General features: G+C 47.8%; 1 protein-coding gene across 13 annotated transcripts in view; it reads left to right on the top strand.

Annotated features, from left to right (window-relative positions):
- Positions 1–15,017, top strand: part of IGSF5 (immunoglobulin superfamily member 5) — a 59,068-nt gene extending 44,051 nt beyond the window's left edge. For 5 of the 13 annotated variants that reach the window (XM_073231319.1, XM_073231325.1, XM_073231318.1 and 2 more), the window contains 3 exons: positions 3,672–3,754; positions 8,372–8,445; positions 14,623–15,017. In XM_073231319.1, coding sequence (XP_073087420.1) covers positions 3,672–3,754; positions 8,372–8,445; positions 14,623–14,718 — 253 coding nt within the window. In that variant the 3' untranslated portion in view covers positions 14,719–15,017. Of the gene's footprint in view, positions 1–296; positions 430–3,671; positions 3,755–4,057; positions 7,268–8,371; positions 8,446–9,102; positions 9,246–14,622 lie in introns of those variants that run through there. The other 8 variants (XM_073231324.1, XM_073231328.1, XM_073231321.1 and 5 more) reach the window with 6 other exon arrangements.
- The last annotated feature ends 4,224 nt before the right edge of the window (positions 15,018–19,241 follow it).

The raw sequence follows: 19,241 nt of genomic DNA, 5'->3' as shown, positions 1-19,241 counted from the left end.
TAATGTCCATATTTCTTACACAGGGTGCACTGATCTTGTCCTAGTCAGGATTGACGGGGTCCTGTTCCTCGAGGTGGCCTAGGGCCCTCCTTCACCCCGGCCAGGAATATCCTGGTCATCTCCTCCCTCTGCTTCTTGTTCTCCCTTTTCTGAAATTCTCTGTCTTCCTTCCTATTTTTCTCCTGCATTACCCATTTCTCTTTCTTCAGTTTTTCTTCTCTATCTTCCGGAGTTTCTCTAGCATTGAAGACTTTCTCCACCTGCTGCAGCAGTTCTCTAATAGAGATCTCCCCTAGGTCCTCCCGCTTGTGGAGTTTTCTCCGGATATTGGGGGCTGCCTGGTTGATGAATGAGAGGACTACAGCTGACCTATGTTCCTCTGCTTCCGGGTTTATGGGGGTGTACTGCCTGTAAGCGTCAAACAGCCTTTCCAGATATGCGGCTGGGCTTTCCATTTCTTCCTGAACAATAGTTTTTACCTTAGCCAAGTTAGTGGGCCGTCTGGCGGCCGCCCGGAGACCGGTCATCAGAGTCTGGCGGTAGACCCGGAGACGCTCCCTACTTTCTGCAGTTCTGAAGTCTTAATCTGGGCGCGTAAGTGGGAATGCTTCGTCGATGATGGGCTGGAGGGTAGTGGGTCTTCCATTTTCTCTGAGGACATTTTTCCTGGCTTCATTGAGGATACGCTCTCGTTCTTCCATTGTGAAGAGAGTGCGGAGTAATTGCTGGCAGTCGTCCCATGTGGGACAATGGGTAAACATAATGGACTCTACTAAACTTATAAGACACTTGGGGTCCTCTGAGAAGGGAGGATTCTGAGTCTTCCAATTATAAAGGTCACTAGATGAAAAGGGCCAATATTGATATTGCTGAGCAATGTCGGTACCGATGGCATACACAGGCAGAACTGGCACTGCTCCTTCTGAGGTGGAGGAGGGAGCCTCCCCTTCTTGTTCCCTGGCCCCTCGAGACCTTAGCTGCATTCTTCTAGTTCTACCTAGCGCCCAGCGTGGGGCCAGAGCGGGGGAGTGTGAGGAAGCTCTTTCCGGCTTCCCGCCTCCCTCTGCTGAAGAATCTGGGGAAGCTGCAGCTGCCTGGTTCCCGCTGGGTTCCCTAGCTGCATTTTCTATCCCCCCGGCAGCTTCACCCCTCTCCTCTGCATACGGGGGTGGCTGCTCAATCGGCGGGAGGGGGTAAAGAGGAGAACTGTCAGGGAGGACAGGTGGCGCACTTGGGCGCACAGGATTTCTGGCCCTGCGATCAGAGGGCTTTAATTTTTCCTGGGCAACTAGGATGGAGGTCTTTTGTGGGTCAGTATGAGGTTTCTCCACCAAAAAGGGCTCTAACTAGGAAGGGGGATTCTCGGCCGAATTTTCCCAGACAAGAATATAGGGAAGTTGGTCAGGGTGGCCCTCAGGACTTGGCCGGGAGATAATGGCTTTGATCTTGCCAATAAGATCTAAAGAAAGAGACCCCTGGGCCGGCCAGCCTACTCTGAAGGAAGGCCACTCGACTGAGCTAAAGATGTCGAGCTTACCCTTCTTGATGCCAAGGCTCATACTTAAGGCCTGTTCCTTGACCTTGGGGAAATGGGAGAGGATCAGACTCTTAGGAGTAGCCTGAGTCTGACCCATGGTGAGAAAGAAGAAGGAAAAAGAATATGAGGGAGACAAAGGCGAAGGATGGAGATGCCACTTCAAACAAAATGACTGTTGTATGTGCTTGTGAACGAGTGCCTGTCATTGCACAGTTTTTCTTCCATGGGGGACGCGAATTTATTTGGGATTCATGGCTGTGACCCCCTTATCCTGTCACGGGAGTCTTCTAGTGGTGGGCGCCCTAATGGCTCTTAATTGCCCAACCTGTGCCCGCAGGGAATGATGTAGTGGCAGAAAGGAGGAACGGACAAACAAAATGACTGTTGTATGTGCTTGTGAACGAGTGCCTGTCGTTGCAGTTTTTCTTCCGTGGGGGATGTGAATTTATCTGGGATTCGCGGCTGTGACCACCTTATCCTGTCATAGGAGTCTTCTAGTGGCGGGCGCCCTAATGGCTCTTAATTGCCCGACCCGTGCCCGCGGGGAATGATGTAGTGGCAGAAAGGAGGAACGGAGAGAGCAGGAGAACCTTAGAACAAGGAAACTTAAAATGAGAAGTGCAAAAAGAAATATAAACCAAAACCAAAACACAGTAAAACAATCAATGATAACACCAAGCACACACACCACATCTGATCACACTCGTTCGGACTGGTCCTTCTCTCACTCTGGTGCGCACCACACTCACCACTTTCAGGGTCCTCAAAAACTCTTGTAATTCTCCCAAAGGGCGTCCACTCGGACTGCCGCAGGGTGACGAGCTCGATCTTTTCCTCCTTGGGTGCCAGTTTTCTGCCGATAGGATTTGCTTCCTAAGGCCGAGTCACTCGGACCCTAGGGCCAGGATTGGTTACCTGGACTTTTACCCAGGGTCGCTAACCTGGGGGTCAGGACTACCAGCCCGGACTTCCTCACTCGGGACCACTAACCCGAGACCATACACGGGATGGCGACTCCCGCTTTATAATGGATTTATGCAGACACGAGGGGGCGACCCTTGAATTACACTGCCCTGTCCGGACAGTTAGACCTTGCCTCTAGCCGTCCTTTGTTCTCAGGGAAGCCGCTCGTATCCCGGACGAGCCCCCAAATGTTAGGGTCCAGGCTTCCGAGGCTTCTCCAGAGAACAAACTACACAGGCATAGAGATGTAAATTCAAGCAAAGTCTTTATTCAGCCAGCTAGCTGAGGTCCAAGTCAGCCCGACGCAGCGTGTCTCAACATGGACCCTGAGCACTCAGAGCCAAGGGTTTATATAGCATTTTCAAAGCACTTAACTCATAGTAATTTTCCACAACTATACATTATTCTTGCAAGACATACATCCTGGGGTTAAGCAAGAGCAGGGTAAGACTACTCCTCAATGGTTAAGGAGGTTCTGCACGATAAGCCTAGTATGTAAGATTAACTGACCAAGGTTAGCTGACCAAGGGTCACAGCTGCCCACCACCCGGTGCTCATGATTAACTTGTTTTTCAAGGCCTTACCCAGACCCAGGTTTTTTTGTTTTTTTTTCTCTTCTTCCTGAGTCACACCCTCAGAAAATAGTTTCTAAGGTTCTAAGATGGCTATGCTTATGCTAATTTACTAATCTTACTAATGCTTAGATTCTACATTTCCCCACTTTCCTTTGACCATTCCAATCATGGAATGTTTGTTTCTTCCTGCTGTGTGAGTGAATGATACTGTGGTCTCAGCATTAGCACCTGAACAGCACTCACTCTTTCCCTAACAAAGACTATTAGCCGGTTTAAGATACAGGGACCTAAAGTGAGAAGCAGTATAAAAATAAGCAAGGGCCCTGCCAGGGTGGATATCAGGGTTGTAAACCATGGGGATTTAGTAAACCAGGATTCAAATAGCCCTTGGCTGGCCTCTTGCTCTCTCTTCCTTTGATCTGGCCTCTCTCTAAGTTTAGACATTGAATCTCTTACTATTCCGGAATGGTCTGCTGTTAAGGTTTAGCTAAGTTTTATTAGTTCTTTTTCCTGACTCTTAATGCTCTCTGCACTCCTTTACACTGAGCATCCAATGCTGATGAACATTTGTTTTTTTTAAATTGGTCTGATTCTAGGAAATCTGCAAGTATGAAGACAGACAAAGAAGCTTTTGAGACAAAGTCAAAAAGTGGAAATGAAAACTATGGATATGTCTCAGGTGAGCCGAGAACCACTAGGGTGTGGATGGTGGGGCAGGAGAAAGTCCTGGAGAGAGGCTGTCAGGAGAGGGGGCACCAACCCATCTCCAGCTTCCCCAGGCAGACATTGGCCATAAGCGGTCATTACATTTTGGGTAATTTTTAGAAGAAGGAGAAATTCCAGAGCTAAAAATATTCTAGGAGTAGATTAACAGTAAAAATCTACCTATTTATCTAAAGTTTAAGATATTATGAGATGGAAATTTTAGAGTTTAAAAAATAATTTTTCTGTTTTTCTCCCCATGTTTTCTCTTTTGTGAAAGGTTTCTCTCTTAAAAGTGTGTGAGGAGGCATGTTAGTCCATTGAGGGTAACTTCCCCCAAAATTCAATTAAAACTGAAAAATTCAGTAGGAAACATGTTCTTAATTAACGTTGCAGGGTGAGGGAGAACGCTGAAAGATTAAACTCAGTTTTGAAAGTCTTTTTGTGGCACCTAATGTCTTACTTTTCGAGGATACTGTCGCGACCCTTCAGGGACCGAAGCAACACGCCCAAGGTCTTGATTCTTCTCTAGGCTTTATTGTCTAATCTCTCACGGTGGTTACAGCAGTTGTTGGGAAGCTCCTCTCCCTCCTGGCGGGCTCCCTTATATTCAGTCACCCAACCAATCCGGGACAGTATCATGCGTGACCTTTAAGTGGATAGGTGTCACACGCCACTCTAAGCGGGCAGCACGAGCTGTGCACGGGTACAGAAGTCTGCTGGGCCAATCCCCAACAGGGAAGAGGGGAAAGGGTGGTGAGCAGGAAGCAGGCGCCATCTTTAGGACGTTGTCCAGCTAGAGTGGGGCTCAGCCTCAGCCGTAGGCCGGGCCCCCACATCTCCCCCTTTATTGTTAACCAAAGGGCTGTCGGGATCATGCCTGTCTTAGATCGTCCAGAGTCTGCGGCATTCCTACCTGTCCTCAGGCAACAGACAGCTTAGGTCTGCGCCCTGTCTTACGTTGATACGCGCATCTTCCGATCTTACCCGTCCTTGACTACTGATCCAGCATATTAAGCCATACTCTAGGGGAGATGCCTTCCTCTAGCACTGCCATGGCCTGCAACAGGACCTTCTGTTCTCCCCGTTGCTGTTTTTGTATGGAACAGACTTTCCTCCCAAGCATGAGGAGGCCCACAATTAGCAATATTCCTATGACACCTACACCTGACCAGGCTTTGGTGGCGTTTAACACAGCTTCAGCTATTTGAGCTACGGAGCAAAATTTCTAACCATAGCTGAGTGGTGAGCTTGTCAAGCTCACTGGACCAATTTGTGGTTAACATCTTGCCTAACTGTCTGGACAAGTTGGCAGCTTTAGAATAATTATGAATGGATGCAGCCCACAGACAAAACCTCCCCCAAGAGGTCCAATTGTTCTTGAAGAAGGTTCATGCGTTGGTTGACCAAGGCCATCCCATTCTTAAAATGCCCGTTGATGACGTTCTGTGTTGTCATTGCTGAGGCAGTGGCCTGGGACAGACCATTCAGCATCTCTGCCATAGGAATGGTGATAGTCAGCGCGGCGGTGGCTGCAGCTGCAGCTCAGCTCCGCCGTCGCCTGCTGTAGGATCCATGGCAGGAGCAGAAGCAGTGCAATCTTGTACCTCTGCTCCGGGGTTTTCCACTCTGCGTCTGCTGGTCCTGTGGAAAAACACAAACCGAGCCTCGGGTCCAGATTATCACTGCGTCCGGGCCTTTCCATGTTCCTTCCAACACATCCTTCCACAAAACTTTAGGCATGTGTTTTGGATTGGATTGTTGGCCGTGCCACTCTGCTGCACTGCGGCCATTTTTGTCCAGTGTTCTAAAATCTTCTCCTATTCCCCTTTTTTGTTTATATAAGGCATTCTTGAGGGTGAGGTGGGTGTGTTCCACCATACCCTGACCCTGAGGGTTGTCTCTAGCTCCCTGCTGCTCTCATGACACAAAAGGATGTCATCCATATAATGATAGATGATTATCAGGGGAAACTGTTTCCTGACAGTTTTTAAGGCCTTCTTTACATACACATGGTGGGGCTATTAGCCATGCCCTGTGGCAATAAACCTTTGACAGTCTCTGGGGTGAAGCGGGATGGAGAAGAAACAGTCTTTGATATCTATCACTATTGAATTCCATCCTCTGGGCAGGGCCACAGGAGGAGGAAGGCCTAATTGTACAGGTCCCATAAGCTCCATCTGTCCGTTCACTGCCCTGAGATTCTGGAGTAATCTCCACTTGCCAGACTTTTTCCTAATTACAAAAATAGGTGTGTTCCATGGTGAGGTAGAGGGCTGGAGGTGACCAGCTGCTATCTGTTCTTGTACTAAAGTGTGGGCTGCTTCCTTCTTTTCTTTGGTGAGGGGCCACTGAGGAACCCACATGGGCCTTTTTGACTGCCATGTTATTTCTATAGGCTGTTTTCCCTCAGTGGCCCCGAAGAAAAACCCAATCCTGGTCCTTCGGGCCCTTTGGGCGGTCTCCCTGCTAAAAGGATTGGTTATTCTTTCCCTTGGAGATCCTTCCCTAGTCCTCTAGTGCCCGCGTACCCCTGTTTTTTCATTATGGCATTAGACTGCTCACTGTAAAAAGTCTCTGTGGTTAGTTTAACTCTGCTATTAAACCTGTTCTCTAGCTCGTCCCCCGAAAGTTCCCCGTCTTCATCCTCATCAGATGGCAGTCCCTGTTCAGATCCCCCTTCCGATGCCTTTGCGGAGGCATGCTCTTCTCGTACTTCCTCTAATATATCCTCCCCCTCTTGGATGGCCTCTCGGCAGCTTGGCTTCTGTCCCTTCAGGCAATTTTTTACTCGACCCCAAATAGGGATTGTCCCTGGTGGAAGGGGCTCCTTCTTGTCTGCCCGGCGTAGGTCATCCCCCAGCCTGTCCCATAAAGGGCTGGTGATTTTTCCTTCATCTAAGAACCATGGGGCATGATTCTCTATAGTGTTCAGGAATGCCCTGGCAGTCTTCATTTTCAAAGGGGTTCCATGAGCTCTAAGGAGCGCTTTCAGAGGTTCCTTGGCCCTAACCCTAGAGGCCTCCATCCCCATCCTCTCTCTAAAGGGGCAAGTATCCTAGTTATGATTTAGATGGACTATGTCGCTAATTCCGCGAACCTTTTGATTTCGTCGCCACTCTGCGAACCTTTTTATTTCATTGCCGCTCTGCGAACCTTCACTGGCGCCTCCTCATTCCATATATTATAATAAACAATGTCACAAACACAGGACACACACACTACACATAAACACCCACCGCAACTGCCTGCTGTCTGCCCTGCCACGTATACTTTCAGTTTGCTCGCTGATCCACTCACCCTCCTCGGTTCCCTCTCCCGGTCTGGCCAGCTGACCAAACGGCGTCCAGCGACGTTCCTGAAGAGTTACAAGCTCTACTTCATCGGCAGGCACCAGGGTCAGCGGATCAGGTCGTGACAAGGTTTAGCGATTCCCGGGTTTCGGCACCACTTGTCGCGACCCTTCAGGGACCGAAGCAACACGCCCAAGGTCTTGATTCTTCTTTAGGCTTTATTGTCTAATCTCTCACGGTGGTTACAGCAGTTGTCGGGAAGCTCCTCTCCCTCCCGGCGGGCTCCCTTATATTCAGTCACCCAACCAATCCGGGACAGTATCATGCGTGACCTTTAAGTGGATAGGTGTCACGCGCCACTCTAAGCGGGCAGCACGAGCTGTGCATGGGTACGGAAGTCTGCTGGGCCAATCCCCAACAGGGAAGAGGGGAAAGGGTGGTGAGCAGGAAGCAGGTGCCATCTTTAGGGCGTTGTCCAGCTAGAGTGGGGCTCAGCCTCGGCCGTAGGCCGGGCCCCCACAGATACAGTCCTGGGAGGGGGGTGATCTCTAGTTAGCAGCAGGGGTAGGATTTGAACTGAGATCCTTTTGTAAGGCAGAGGAGAGAGAAAGGTGTTCAAAAGACTCCTTAGCAGTTGGAGAGGGAGACATGGCCCTTGCAAGGTGCCTGGCAAAGCAAATTCCTTGGAAAGACCTTTTTTGTTAATCAATTCTTGCTGAAAGGCCTGAAACCTTTTTTTTCTCACCAGGACTGGGATTCTATTCCTGGCAGCCCCATTCTCCCATGTTACTCTGCTGCTTCCCATGTACATCGCAAAGTATATGTTTCAAAAAAAAAGTCCCCCAAAGCATTGACTGTTGCCTTTCATAATCTGACCACAGCTTGCAAAATTCCCTCTGAGCAAATATACATTCATCTGTGTTTAGAGCAATTAATCAAGTAGCTTGATCAAAATTGTGGCCAGAACCAAACCTCCCTGTCTCTTTTTTTCCCTATTCTGTGTTTATTTTCCTTGATTAGCATGAAGCCATAAAGCTTATGGATTTATCTTGTTTCTGGATTGGACTAATGTGTCAGGAAAGAAACTGATTTTCAGTTTGTTTGCTATATTTTTATTTCATTAGCAAGATGAAGTTCTGAAAGTCTGTAATCTCAAGGGAACTTGAAAAACAAGCCTGTTTATGGTTAAAGGGTTAAGGATGACCTTATGCCAGGAGTACCATGCATTCCTTTCTAAATCAGAACTGTTAGAATAAGTGGGTTGGTTTCTGCTACTTATTATATTCCAATTCTTCTTGCAGACATTGCTTCCCTCCCTCCAAGGTCCTCTGAAGCCAGTGTTCCAGAACAACGCAGCAGTAGGCAACCTCATCAGGTGATTTAGACCATTTTTCCCCTTTATGCCTTTTATTTTCTTCCCCATTTAAAACTCTTTGCCTTCCAGTAGGTGATTATAAAATAGGGCTTGTTTTAAGTTTGTGGTGGAAGGACATGGCCTTTGCTTGGCTCCACATGAACAGGTCAGCATGGAGGGGGCAGGGCCGGGACCTGTCGGAAGCAGCTCTTGGCCTGTGGAGTGGGCTTTGCAGGGAAAGATAAGAAGTGTAACTGGGGGCTTCTAGATCTTGAGGCATCTGTTAGGTGTCCACATCGAGATGTTGGGTGTAGTGGGGCATACAAGTCTGAGTTCTAGGGAAAAGCACAAATTGTAGACATTGTTAGTTGTTTGGCCAATTTTGACAGGCACACCCCCTTCCACAGAACATTAACTTCAAGAAACTAGTCCATTAGGAACTGTGAGGACATAATCTATTAATTTTCTGACACGGAGTCAGCACTGGTTGTCGCACATGAATGAGTTAGAGTTTATATGCAAAAAATGTGATTCTTTATATCTTAAGTCATAGTGGGCAAAATATACATAGCTGGCAGCCTTTTCTGGCCTGAACAAAGGCAACTTCAGATAAATATTCCTATGTGATTCTGTGACGGTGCCCCCATAAGTGTAAGTGTGGATGTTGTCACCTTTCAGCTTTTGGAACAGCCAGACTCACAGATGGGGTTCCTGATGGCACCTGGGATCAGATGGTCTTGGCCTTGTTCTACCCCGGGGTTGCTGTTGGCCTGAGGGGCTGTAGCTCAGATGTGTTCACAGCTCCATCATTCCTTCATGGGGTAGGTACTTGAGTTTCCAGGCAGCTCTGGGCTCTAATATTCCTCCTTACTGTGGGGATTCAGCTCAATCCATACATCTTGCCGGTGATGTGTGCCTCCCAGGCCTTTGAGGGCAAGAGGAACATTGACTGACGCTCAACTGTGTCTCGAGAGAATCTATGTGATGCTATTAGTGGCAACCAAGGTAGCCAGGCAGGAAGACATGCGAGCTCAGCAGCACAAAAGGTGGGCCTACGTGACAGATGGTGAGTTCCCAGTACAAGCTGCTTCCTAAGACTGGCTGGAAAGGCAGATGTCCTCCCCTCCAAGCTGCTCTCTTTGGCACGTGTATCTTTTGATGCATTTAATCTTGTTCTGCAAGGGATGGTGGTAGAGATGCAACAGGATTCCTTTGAAGAGCCAATCTCTTGACTAAGAGGTGGCCAGCAAAAGGGAGTAATGGCCAGGCTGTGAAGCGTGCTCCCTCTCAAACCTCCATGACTGGACCTGAGCAGGGGCCATGGCTGATGTAGGGGCTCTCTCCCACCCAGCACCAGGCCTGGTCTCCCAAGAACACATTTAAGGCAACCATTACATCTGAGCTTTTCTGTGCTCACCTTTTTCTGTCGGTCTCCTGTCTTTCCACCAAACCAGCCCAAGTGTTCACATCTGAGATGGGGAGACGGGGCAGGTGAGGAGGAGGTCAAGCAGAGGGTCATGTCAGATGATTCCCTGTGAAGTATGAATGAATGAATGAGGAACAAGGGGAGAATGACATTCAGAGCTCTGAGTGCATGCTTCTTAAGCTTGGAGTGTTTGAAAACCACACAGGGAGAGAAATTTAAGAAGTTTCTGCTACTTAAACATATAATCAGCTAAATAATCTGTTAGTGGAAAAGCACAGTGGCCTCAAGGTACTGGCAACACACCTGTGTTTCTGGCAGCGTCTGTGAGGCGCTGTGTGTGCCTGGGCAGCGTGTGTGCCGGCCCAGAGCAGGAGGCTCCCGAGGGAGCACATAAGCTGAAGGTGAGCTGTTTGTCCAGGGCTACAAACTGGTGAGGGGTTATTTAAATAGCTAGATTTTTCTACTTAGAGTGCAAGGGACTTTTGGACATACACAGTTTCAAAGGGTGCCGTTGTGGGTACGGGCCCAAGCACCAGCTGCAGCTGCCCATTTGGAGAGCCTGGATGTGAGGTGTGGCCCGGGCTATGCTTCCCGTGAAGCGCTTGCAGAAGGGAAGGACAGGTGGGCAGTGGAGGAGGGGACCAGGCCTGGGGGCATGGCAGCTCCCTCCCATGCTCCTGGCCCAAAGAGGACATAGCCTCTCTTAGGGTCCCCTGGCCTCTCAGGAGCCAAGTAGCCCAGCTACAGTTTGTAGAGGTAGGTCAAGGTGCCTGCCAGCACAGGCCCAGGAGAGGCCACTGAGAGCTGCACAGAGCCCTGTTACCTGCCCTTTCATCCTGTGCTTCTCTCCGCGTGCCTCAATGTGGCTGCAGTTTGTTGCAGAGCCATCCATGCTGCTGTGGGGCGTCCACATGGGCGCCAGCTTGTTAGTGTTCAGGGTTGTTGGCTACAGACAACACTATTTTGCAGAGTAGCCTGTAGATTAAACAGAGATTTCAAGCTGCAGGTCAGCAGCCTTCAGCAAGAGCCTTTTCCGTCTCACTGCTGTGGAGTTGGTCAGGCCGGATGCATGTCCTCCCCGCGGAGCCGTGGCATGTGCCACAGCAGCCAGAGTGGCCGTTCTGCATCAGCAGGTTAGAGCACAGTGATCTTGGTTTTGTCAACAGAACAGCGACTGCTGAGGACGTGCCTGTCTGTTTTCTTCATGCTGACCTCTTAACTACCCAGCCGGTGGTCTGTCTTTCCCTCAGCATTTTTGGAAGCTCTTAACTGGAGGCTGGCCACTGATGACACACATGGTCTAGCACAGTGTGACTGGGTGCTCATTAGCCAGTCATTCATTAAGGGGTGGAATCTTCAATTCCCAGTGCTGTGCTCGCACAATAAGGTGATTCAAGGGGCACGTGTACATGCAGACAGGGTCCCTTTGCTGGTCATCACAATCCAGTCATGACCAGATATACGAATAGACCAGAGGAGATGACTGTGAGACATAAAAATAACATATTTTGCATCATTGCAGAAAGGTGAACAAGCCCATGTCAAATTGCCATGTCACTCCTGTGTGTTCACGGGCACTTGGGTTTTCCTTAAGGTCTCCTAGGAGTTCAAACATGATCAAGGGTAGGAAAACCTGAAGGGCTAGGGGCTACATACATATGTCCGCATGGCCTTGGGGATGACCACATTCTTGGTCCCCACATATGGACCTCCTGGTTCAGAAGAGGTGGCTTGAGCATCTTGCCTTTTAGAACAAGTTGGGGTGGCTGTCTAGGCAGGTGGGCCTCAGGGCTATTGGCTATCTTAGCAAGATGGACGTGGGGGTTTACTGGAAGGAAAACACCCAATAATTATGATTTGTTCCATGTCTCAAGGCATTCATGGAACCTGTGCTGACTAACTGGGTGGGGGTTGCACAGGGCCCCTCTCAGGGGGTTGACGGCGCCTGGACTCTTGCTGAAACCGTGAGGTCTCCCCTGCGAGTAGAGGAGGGACCGGCCACGGAGCCCCGGAGTCTGTGAGCGCGCCTGGCTCATGGCGAGCACAGCGCTGTCTTCGAGGCCACGCCTCTGTTCTCATCCCTGCCTTCGATGCCACGACTTGCAGTCTCACTCGGAGTTCTGCAGTTCTGCGTCTCCGTCTCTGTCCCTGTCTCTGTCCCCTCTGCAAGTCACGTCTGCATCATGCTTCATCAAGCATGGTTTTAATTACATTCTACACTCAACAGTTACTAAAACAGGAAACTGGAATTTTCATACTTTATGAAGGGGTAGAAAACTGCTTTTCTGCTGTTGGCTGCTGCACCAGCCCCCGTAGCTCTTGCCCCTTTGATACCTTCTGATTAGGGCCAAGAATGCCAGAGTCCCACATGCACCATGGGAAAGATTAAGACGAAATGTTGGGGGGACCCTCTTTTTTCAGATCCCTGGTTTTCTTGTGATGTCTTCCTTGCTGACAGTCCTCAGGAAACTTCAGAAGGGGTTGGGCTCATCTCAGGGACAGTGTCGTTGGGGACAGGCTGTGGCCTGAAGGTTTGCCCCACAGAAGGCCAGCCACCGTGGTCAGAAGCTGCAGGGCAGTGATGGCTGACATGGGTCATGTCCGTCAGGTGATGCCGGGTTGTAAACTGTGGGAAGAGGCCCTAGTTGGCTGCCTGGAGCTCCCTCCCTTGCTCATTCCCACTGCAGCCAACTCCCCAGCCAGGGTCTCCTGAACACAGGACTCTACCAGGGGCTGAGAGATGGGGCCACCTTTTACCTGCCATCAACTGGCAGAAACAGGCGATGTGTTTCCTGTGGTTCAGATCCCAAAGAATGCTTGCTGAGCATGGAGGTGCCCCTGCACCGACGGGTATGTGCGTCCTGGCACCCTGCTGGTTTGGCATAGTTCTCAGTAGAGTGGTGTACCAGGAACACTTTGGGCGCTTGTTCGAATGCAAAGTCCTGAGCCTCTTCCAGGCTTTCTGGGTCAGGATCTCTGGGAAGCTGGGCCAAAGAGTGGGCATTTTTTACTATGTTCCTAGGTGATCTGCATTGAGGAAATAGTTTTGTGGTTTGGGGTGAAAACAATGGGCACATACAGCATTGCTTCTAAGGGAACGCCGTCTCTGAGTTCTGGGGATTTTCTTACAGCTGTGCATGGGGAATGAGCTGTACTTTCTGACCTCAATGCTCAGCCAGCCACAGAGCCCAGAGGAGAATCTGAGCTGCTCGTGGGGTGTTAGAATGAAGATCACATGGCAGAGTCTTGACCCTGAAATACTCCACAACCCACGCAGCACTGTAGTTGGGCAACACTTTAAACTTCCTGTGTTCTAGGTGGGCACGCTGCATTTACTATGAAGAAAATAGGATTTTAGGCTGTAGAGACCTCAGACCATGTGTTAAATTATAAGAAGGATCAGAAGGGAAAAAAAACCTGATTTTCAAAACTGATATATACTAAAACATGACACTTCTCTTCACTGATTATTTCACACTGGGATGAATTCACAGTTAGAATATATAATACTGACATAATTCTCTAGATAAGAGTTTCTGTTGGTAAAGTACAGCTAACTGAGGTATAAACTGCTCACAAAACACATTAGGACGACTAATAAATATATTCTTACTAAAAATTACAGTGAGAGGGAAGGCAAGCACTTCTTATTTTCCTGCGAAGCCAGAGGATTTGCAAATGTTTTTCATCTCCGTGAATATTTTTAAAAACATCCTCCTTTCTTCTCCTCTTTCCAAGCTTCAACTCACTGTCAGTCAACTTGGCTGGTTTATTTTGGGTAACTCTGTCTCTTTCCTGAGTCTGTCAATTTTGGAGGGTGAGCGTATGAACCGCTTGCAGTGTGAATCAAGTCTTCCCCACTGATTGATCTCTCCCCTTTTGAGATAAACAGAAATAAACTCTTGTAACTTTAGAAAACAGCAATGCACTTGGGGTGACCCAGAAGGGACAACAAAGAGCAAAGAACAAGAGGAAAGCTCTCACAGCAGAGGCACAGACTCTTCAGTGCATGGCTGAGGTAGCGCTCCCGGCCCTCCTGTCTTGCGTGACAGGGAGTCAACAAACTAAGACATAAGCCAGAGTGACTCTGTCCTCACGACTCCCTGACATTCCATTGCGTAAGTTATGCACGGTGCCCAGTTACATTATTGAAGATGTCCAGTACATCTACAGTGCCCTGGAATCTGAGCGGCAGTCTCAGGAGAGTCAGGAAAACACGCTGCAGCTGTTGTAATAGGGCGGTAGTCTCAGGCGGGCACTGGCCGCTCTGGAGGAGTGAGTGGTTTGCTGGGGACTACATTCCCCAACAGGAGCGGCAGTGTCTGCCTGCATTCCTGGCGGGCGGCAATGTGCATGCCCAAGGGGACAGATGGGTGGTCTATGTGGAGACACTTCCTCATGTTTACCCCTCTTCTTTGGAAGAAAGGTGTGTGATTTAATGAAGGTTAGAAGTAGGTTACATTTTTATATGAAAGCTGGCACTGCCATTGGAAAGTTAAAGAAACAAAACAAAATTGTGCATCTTTGTGGTCATTGTCTTCATACAAGCAAAGATTGGATTCTTCAAGTTGGATTACTCTTTAGGCCCTGAACTTTGGCAACTTGAGTGTATGTTTTTGGAAATAATGCAATAAAGGAAGGCCGTGTGTTGCCGTTTTTGTTCCTCGCTGGGCTCTCAGTTCACATCATCTGATGAATGGAGCTTTCTTCTCCAGTGTGTCTTTTGCACTGATCTCAAGGGATTAAATCAGCCCTTTTCCCTTTGTTTCCAGACACCTGATGACCACCAGCCAGGCCCAGCAAGTCGCCCGCAGGTTTCCTTCAATGTGGCCAGTCCTAGGAAGGTCAGGAATGTGACTTTAGTATAGTGAAGATGACTTGCATCTCGATGGCCTCATCTTCCTCTCCGTCTAAGGCTGGACCCCAGCTCTGCCAGCATCACCTGGAAGTAGCCACACTGGGGTCACCGGAACAGATAGTTTATGGTGAGATGGGGAATCGATTTCTCAGCTTCCAAAGTAGACTTTGTTTCTTCACATGTTTCCGGATTTCAGTGAATTCTACAAAGTTCCTGAATAAAAGCTGCAATCTCAACATGGCAATTGTTTGTTACTTGACACTCTTGGCTAATCCAATAAATATCAACATCCTACCATGACTTTAAAAATGTTTTTATTATCTTAAATCACATGAAGATGGTATTTATGTATGGGAGGCATTAGTGTATATTACCAGTGCCGAAAGAGCATAACAGTGAGGATCAATGAGAAATGTAAAATTGTCTGGAAAGTCAGAGCTCATAGGTTAAAAATAAGGTTAAGTTCTAAAGCTGACATGCACATTGTGAAATATCTCCTGACTGGATATTCACACGAAGACGTTGTCTTCCATCTGCTCCCTTAGCAGGCTTGCTCTGTGCCCTCACGTGAGTGAGGTGAGGATTACGCTCTGCTGGGGATGAGCCCCACAGGGCACAGACGCTGTGAAAAGCCTGGAAATGGGTATAGCATGTTCTTTAATAAATGAGAGAGGAAACACCAAGAAACTTGTATTGCCTTTCTTAATTCTTTATTACTTCGGTTGTAGTTTAAGGAATCTTAGTGTTTAGGAATTAGGCATTTTCTAAAAAGCAAATCAGGAGGAATCTGTAAAAAAAAATCACATCTTCATGTTAGTCTTTAACTGTTGTACATTTGCCCCATTTAAAGTTGATATGAATGTTGTTATTAAGAATGAAATTGCTGCCTATTCCAAATATTCTTCTTTTCTCATGTAGATATTCTCAGTTAATGTATTTCACCAGCCACCCCATCTCTTCATATTTAACCCAGAATTAACCAGTCTTAGTACAGGTTGCTGCCCTCGTTGGTGCAGGTTTCTATGATGGTTAGTAATTAGCAACTGCTCTGAGCCCCCCTGCTCAACCATGCTATTGGTAGATTAGAATTTGGCTTTTCAAGTGTAAGAGTTCAGTGAATTCCTCAAAGTTACTAAGTAAAAAGATGTAAATTCATCGTGGTGATGTTCTTCATCACACAACATTCCTGCTTGCAAATCCAATCCATGTGGACAAATTTTATCTTACCATGGTTTATAAGATATTTTTATGATCTTAAATCACATTTAGCCTCTCCCCTGGACCCCCTTCTATGAGTTAGCAGCTGACTCAGGGGTATTAGCCAGCACATGAGGGGCTGTGGCAAGTGTTCCTTCTGATGGGTAGGTGTCCACACAACATCTGTTCTGATTGGTTGGTGTGCATACAATATTCCAATTGGGTGGTGTCCACACAACATCTATTCTGATTGGTTGGTGTTCAGGCCTTACTCTCAAATAGTTTGAATTTCACCAATGCTTGGAAGATCCTGGAAAAAAATGTAATCTTTTCTAGGACTGTGTCTCTAAAGAGAAGGAATCGGCTGCCTATTTTCTTTAGAGTAGAACTACAAGGTGAAATTAAAAAACCCCAGGAATATTGCTCTATCACTTTTCTGAGTCCTTCTTATGAAAAAAAATTGTGAACTCAGTGCTTAATAATGAGACTTGTTTATTATCATAACTTCTCTACTCCTTGCCAGTGTGGTTCTATGTCCCATTACCATCCTTGAACAATGCAAGTCAAGGAGAAAGACAAGGTTCCTGAGCTGTTGAGTGAGTAAGCTCCATATTCTTCTCTTGCTGGTTTACTCTCTGCAAATGACCACAGGCCCCAGGCCCTGAGACACGGCAAATGACACGTCACTGATGCCTTTTGCAACCTTTACAGAACCTAGCATCCTGTGGGCATTTACTAAATTATTGGTATCAAACAGGTCAGTATTGAGAAAGACAGAACATCAAAACATAACGATTATTTGCCATCTTCCTGCTATAAAAATCATATTTCTGCTATTATTTTAGGAGTTGGGGGTTGCACGTAGACTATAATGGAACTTTATGTTTTGAACTCTGGAGAACAATGCCAAATGATTTCCGTAGAAATGTCTCCAACTTAGCATGTGCTTGTCAAATCATTCTCAAAAGATTTTTTCATTGATCAGATTCTGTGCAGTTTTCCTATGTTACTAATGAACAGGTTCTCAAAGTAGCTTATTCCAGGGGTTAGGTTTCCCAGAGGGATCCCCAGCCAGTTTTTATTTCAAAGGAAGTGAATAAGTTATTTGAACAGAACTGTCTAGAGCTATGCTGTTCCCCATCACAGCCACATGTGGCCATGTACAGCTAAATTATTTGAAATTAAATAAAATATAAGATTCCTTTCCTTAGTCCCACTGGCCACATGTCAAATGCTGACTAGCAACATGTGACTAGTGGCTACTTACTGGAGAGTGCAGATGGCAGGTTTCATTGCTGCATAAAGGTCTTTGGGTCAGGGATGACCTGGAGATGGCATCCTGGAAATGACCTTCATGTGTCACCGAGGGCTCTTTTACACAAACACGCCATCTGTGTTCTCTCTCAGTGTTATGTCTGTGTACTTGCCAGTTTCTGTTTAGGAATCCTGAAAACCCCAAGGCAGCCCTCAGCTGAAATGGTGTTCTGCTGATGTGGCCTCTCACTTCTGCAGGGCAGAGAGCTGAAGCAGCCTCGGGGGGAGGCGGTGAGAGTCAACCACAGCAGACACCAAGGCCAATGGTGTTCTTTGGAGGAGAGAAATGGCGCTCTGCTAATGAATGCTTGAAGAGGCTGCAGATTTAGTTAAACAACTATTCTCCAAACAGTTGTGTCATGAAATCCTAACCAGTGAAACCACACCTGCCCATCTTTCCCAATGTCCTTGAATTTGGTTACACTGCCAGATTCTATGCCTGTCGAAGATCTTCCATAGTTTAGAACTTCATAGCATGAAGATAATTAGCTTGAATAGAAGCATTTTCTTTGCTCTGTGCAGCCCTGACCTTGGAAAACTGTTAGGGATGCTGAAGTTGAGGAGCCAGTTCCTGGGAGTTTGTAACCTAAAAGGTGAATGGATGCAGCCAAGTATACAGGAGATGCGGTGTCAACACCTGAATCCTGCCACTTGAGTGCTGTTGATGTCACTGAGGAAGAACTCTCCATCCTGTGTAAAGAGGGAGTATAGTCCTCTCTGTAGAACAGCTGAGCACTTGGCATTGATGAGAGAATTAGGTGAGAGGCTATCAGAAAGGAGGGTCTGAGGGGAGGGTAGAAGGGGGTCGATGGTGGTCTCACAGGCCTGGGCAGGACCTGTGGGCCTGAGGGGCTGTTACCATCCATAGCACTGAAGGGGCAGGGAGAGGTGGGTCACCTGGACGGAGGGGCCCTGGCAGCTGCTGGGCCTTAGGAGGAGCATGGTCAAGCCACAGAGGCCGGGTGGCGAGGGAGTCAGGTGGCAGGCTCCATTCCCCACTCCCCTGCTCAGGCCTCCTACTGACCAAGCCTGATGGGAGCCAGGGGTCCAGGGAGTCCATTATCATCCACCTGGGATGGAGCAGGGTGGAAAGGGGTGTGGAGGGGTGGGCAGAAGACATCCAGCCAGGAGGATCTGGCAACATTTAGGAAACAGAAATTAGGCAATGGAGAATGTGTTTGTAAAGTCATGGGGAAAGACCTCTTGCCTGGGGACTCCACTTTTTCCTTGCCTTAAGGATGAATCCATTTACCAAGAGGAACCCACTTGTAGCAGAGGACTTTGGCTGCATTGAACTTGAGGAGGTCAGGTCTTTGGTGGTACATCATGAACGGTGGACCCCTGAAGTCCCTAGAGGTGTTTGCACACATGCACACACGCACCTGTGCCCTGTCTTCCTCTGCCATGGCCCGGCTGTTGGGACTGACATGCTGTCTACATGCAGGCATCACTCGTTCCTGCAGCATTAGAAGGGAGCAGCTTTCATCTGCAGATGATAAATATTTAATTCTCACTTAGCTCAGCGTGTAAATCACGCATGAGCCATGGCTTTGGGTGAGACTCACTCTCCCACATTTGTGAAACAGACGCTCAAACACCCCAGCCGGGACCTGGACAAAATTCAGAGTTGCAGGCAGCAGCCTGGGTCCTGAGCTGAAAGCAACCCCACAATTATCTTCCTTCTTTTGTTGGATAAGACATGTTATTTCTAAAAACACAATGAGATTCTGAACCTGTGGTCTGGTGGAAGATTTGCGAGAATTGTTGCCCAACCAGCGACTTCAGACAGAGGGATTCATGCCCAGCTTCACGATGATGCTGGGTTGAGAGAGCAGAAAATTTATGATTCCAGTAAAGACTAGGCGGGAAATGCAGCCCAGAATATATTGATTTCATTTCTTTTCAGAAACCTTAAGGATGTATGATATTTCATAAGGTGATTTAATTTGGGAACAATTGGTAATATTGTGTTTCAATTTCATGGCTAATAAAGCCTGAGGTAGTTCAAGTGATAGTGAATTA

This window comes from Manis javanica, chromosome 3, assembly GCF_040802235.1.
Source record: "Manis javanica isolate MJ-LG chromosome 3, MJ_LKY, whole genome shotgun sequence".
Lineage (NCBI taxonomy): Eukaryota > Metazoa > Chordata > Mammalia > Pholidota > Manidae > Manis > Manis javanica.
This window is presented reverse-complemented; position numbering and strand designations above follow the sequence as displayed.